Genomic DNA, 4449 nt, shown 5'->3' on the forward strand with positions numbered 1-4449 from the left:
TTTATCTGTCTCTTTTGCCGAACTGCTAGGTTACGGGGACGTAAACACACCACCATCGATGTTGGGGGGGGACAAACAGACATACAAACATATTCACACACATGCATATATATGATGGGCTTCTTTCAGTTTCTGTCTTACAAATCCACTCACAAGGCTTTGGTCGGCCCGAGGCTATAGTAGAAGACACTTGCCCAAGGTGCCACGCAGTGGGAATGAACCCAGAACCATGTGGTTGGTAAGCAAGCTACTTACCACACAGCCACTCCTGCGCCTATATATATATATTTTTTTTTTAAGAGTAAAGCAGTTAAGAATAACTCTTTTGTTACCCTATTTCTATTAAAATATACTGCTGAGAGGCAAGAGTATGATAGAGGGGTAGGAAGAGGCGTCTTGCTGTAGAGGAAAATATGTGACTTCCTCAGCTGGAAGAAGAGAAATGTTGGGAAAGCGATGTCAGGACAAACCCTCAAGGTACAAGAGGGAGAATGCAAGTGAAAAAGGGACAGAGGAACAAGTGAGTGGGGATTGGGGCAGAGGATCAGGTAAGTACACAAGAGTGTAATATGAGCAGATGTGGTTGTGTTGATAAGTTGTTTGGTATGCTCTACTTCTTTCTTTCTTTCTTTGTTATGTTCTTATGGATGAGATAAATTTTTACAAATTTGGACTCAGGCATTTTTGCTTTCAAAGCAACCAAGCAAATGATTTTACACCTGAATGCTTTCATCCCTTTCAAACAATTAATTGCTCAACTATAAAACATAACCATACAATTTGTTGTCAACCACGTAAGCTGTTTTAATGCCTCGACCCAGAGTAAAACTAAACAGAGGAAAAATAACTAGAGTACTGTATTTGACGGGCTGTACAGTTCACAGTGAAAACACATGGCTCAGGAGTTAGCACGTCAGACTCACAATCAAGAGGCAGTAAGTTCAATTCCTGGACCAGGCTGTATGTTGTATTCTTGAGCAAGATACTTTATTTTATGTTGCTCCAGTTCACTCAGCTGTAGAAATGCCAAGCTGTATCAGCCCTTGTTTTTCCCTCAGATAACATCGGTGGCATGGAGAGGAGAGCTGGTATGCATGAGTGACTGCTGGTCTTCCATAAACAACCTTGTTCAGACTTGTGCCTCAGAGGGGAACTTTCTAGGTACAAACCCATGGTCATTCATGTGTGAAGGTGGTCTTTATGTTTTACCCTTTACAGTTCATCATCATTCATCATTTAACGTCCGCTTTCCATGCTAGCATGGGTTGGACGATTTGAATGGGGACTGGTGAACCAGATGGCTACAACCAGACTCCAATCTGATCTGGCAGAGTTTCTACAGCTGGATGCCCTTCCTAACGCCAACCACTCCAAGAGTGTAGCGGGTGCTTTTTATGTACCACCGGCACAAGGGCATAAACTTATAAGGCACACCTCAATTTTGGCAGGCCCATTCTCAAACCACCACTTGCCAATAACCTAAACCCAAAACCCTTTGTCACCTAAAAACATATACAGTTCACCCAACAGGTTACCATATTGAGGTTTTTCTTTTTTTTTTTTTTTTTTTTTTTTTTTGTAATTTGCTTACCTTTGAGATAAAATAGCGATATTCATTGTTTCCAAAAGATCTTTTAACAAACAGTCCAGTTAGATAACCTGCTATGCCTTTGGTGAGCCAAGCATCAGTCCTGCCAATTAAAAAAAAGAAAAGACCATTTAACGACGCAACTGTCATCATCATTGTTTTAATGTCCACTTTCCCATGCTAGCATGGGTTGGACAGAGTTTGAGAAAGATTTTCTACAACCAAGATACCTTTCTTGCTGTTAACCCTTACTTGTTTTCAAGCAAAGTAATATCACCAAATGACTACACATATTTTCACAGAATACTAGAAATCAATGACACATCATCATCATCATTTACAACAAATGTGTGATGTCAATGAATGTCACTGATTTCCAGTATTCTGCAAAAAACATGCATTCCACTACAGCAAGACACCTGTTTCTACCTCTCTGTCACACTCTAACCTTTCATCATCTGACACAAGATCACCTCTTCCAATGCTCCCTCTCGTCTCAAAGATTCTTCGTCTTGCAAGTTGATTGGTAGCCCTGCCAGTGCTGGTGCCACGTGAAAAGCATCCCATCTACACTGTAAAGTGACTGGCATTTGGAAGGGCATCCAGATGTAAAAAAACCATGCCAAAACTGACCTCGCATTTGCTGGTGCAACATAAAAAGCACAGTCCACTCTGTAGTGTGGTTAGTGTTAGGAAGGGCATCCATGCCAAAACAGACACAGAAGTCTGGTGCAGTCCTCTGCCTGGCCAGCTCCTGTAAAACTGTCCAACCCATGCCAGCTTGGAAGGTGGACGTTAAATGATGATGATGATAATGATGATATATATGATGGGCTTCTTTCAGTTTCCATCTCACAAATTCACTCAAGGTTTTGTTGGACCAACACTATAGTAGAAGACAACTTTCCCAAGGTGCCACTCAGTAGAACCAGACTATGTGATTGGAAAATAAATTCCTCAACCACACAGCCACACTTGCACCCATTATTCATATTTTGTTATTTATTTTCTAAATGGTTTTACATGTCAGCAGATGATTCTGCAATATGATTATACCAAATGAACAGCTTTTTCTACAAGGAAAATGGGGGAAAGTTTTGGGGGCTTTTTTTTTTTCCAGAGGGAGAGAAGTACCTGTGATCATTCTACAGAGTTTCCAAGTCTGGTAGAAAATAGGAAAGCTCTTAATATCATCATACCAAAGACCCAGTCCAAATACTCACAACAGAGAGAACTCCATTAAAAGCACAGAAGCCTGGATGGGGCTGATAAACCAGGTAACAATTAGAATAGATATGTAAAGGCAAGTATCTTGTTTAAGGGACACAGTTCAATAGCTTCTATTAACCCATTACCTAACAGTGATCTCATACGAGATCACTTAAAAATTACAAATTTCGTAATTATCTGTCAATATTTACACATATCTAACCTTTTTGCTATATCTACTAGGTATATTTCTCTGATATTCAAATGAGGTTTGTTAATTTTTCACCCAATATCTCACTTATTTCTATTTAAAATGTTATTTTGAAATGTTATTTTGATCATTCCAGTGTGTTTCTAAGGCTGTTTTATGCTAGAAATCAAAGTTTCATAAAAAATTCCAGTTAATAGAATTATGGGAGGTAATGGGTTAAGAATGCATGTGTGTGTATGTGCATAAATGTGTGTGTGTGTGTGTGTGTGTGTGTGTGTGTGTGTGCATAAAAAAAGAGGAAAAGATAAATCATTTGTCTCAAATTTTGCCAGAGGACTGGCAGTTTTGAGGGAGGGGATAAGTTGATTACATCAACTCTAGTGGTCTACTGATATTTATTTTACCAACCTCAAAAGAATGAAAAGCAAAGTTGACCTCAGTGGAATTTGAACCCAGAGCGTAAAGACAGACAAAATTAGACTAAGCATCTTGCCATGCAAAGATTGTGCAGCTCACCGCCTTAAGAGAAAGGGATTAATTATGAAAACAACTAAAATATGCAGGTTATTTCAAAACATAAAAAAATAAATAAAAAAACACAAACGGTAGTGGGGAAGAAATTCAATGTAAAGGCAGAAGCACAGAACCAGCAGAAACGGGAATAAAAATTCCTACTTACCATGATTGCATAGTTATGAAGTTACCGAAGAACTGTTGTGCCACAGCAAATGCCATGAGGTGACGAGATATCAGAGTTTGGTCAATGACACGAGAGGAATGGAGAAGTGATGTACTGAAAACAGATGAGGATTCCATAATCATTGTCATGCACTCAGAAATGCAAAATGTGGATTGTCGGAAAGAAAAATACATACAAAAAAAAATAATAAAAACACAAACAAAAAGACCAGTTTCCACTCTCAAACAGGATTCTTCACTCACGTCTGTAATGTCGCTATTTTGAAAAAGTCTGTTGTGTTAGGTGCAGGTGTGGCTGTGTGGTCAGCAGCTTGCTTCCCAACCTCATGGTTCCAGGTTCAGTCCTACCGCATGGTACCTTGGACAAATGTCTTCTACTATAGCCCTAGGCCAACAAAGCCTTGTGAGAGGATTTAGTAACCAGAAACTCAGTTTGTGTGTGTGTGTGTGTGTGTGTGTGTGTGTATGTGTGTGTCTTTGCGTTGGTTCCCTACAAACACTAACAATCAGTGTTGGTTTGCTAACGTCCTTGCAACTAAGCAGATCGGCAAATGAAACCGATAGAATAAGTACGAAGCTTAAAATGAATAAATGGATAAATCCTGGGGTCGATTCGTTTCACTAAAACCATTCAAAGCAATGCTACAGCATGACCAGTTATGATTGAAAGAAATAACAAGCAAAAGATAAAAGACAAACTGATTTTCATGGAGTTATCTCCCTTGCTTCCTGCTGATTTTTT

At 39.3% G+C, this 4449-nt stretch overlaps 1 protein-coding gene across 1 annotated transcript in view; it reads right to left on the minus strand.

The window, feature by feature from the left end:
- The window catches only part of LOC106873886 (transcription initiation factor TFIID subunit 2), a 46088-nt gene that overhangs the window by 29124 nt on the left and 12515 nt on the right, over positions 1-4449 (minus strand). The window contains 2 exon segments of the mRNA XM_052969130.1: positions 1592-1691; positions 3688-3801. Of these exon segments, the coding sequence (XP_052825090.1) occupies positions 1592-1691; positions 3688-3801 (214 nt within the window).

Source organism: Octopus bimaculoides, chromosome 7 (assembly GCF_001194135.2).
Source record: "Octopus bimaculoides isolate UCB-OBI-ISO-001 chromosome 7, ASM119413v2, whole genome shotgun sequence".
NCBI lineage: Eukaryota > Metazoa > Mollusca > Cephalopoda > Octopoda > Octopodidae > Octopus > Octopus bimaculoides.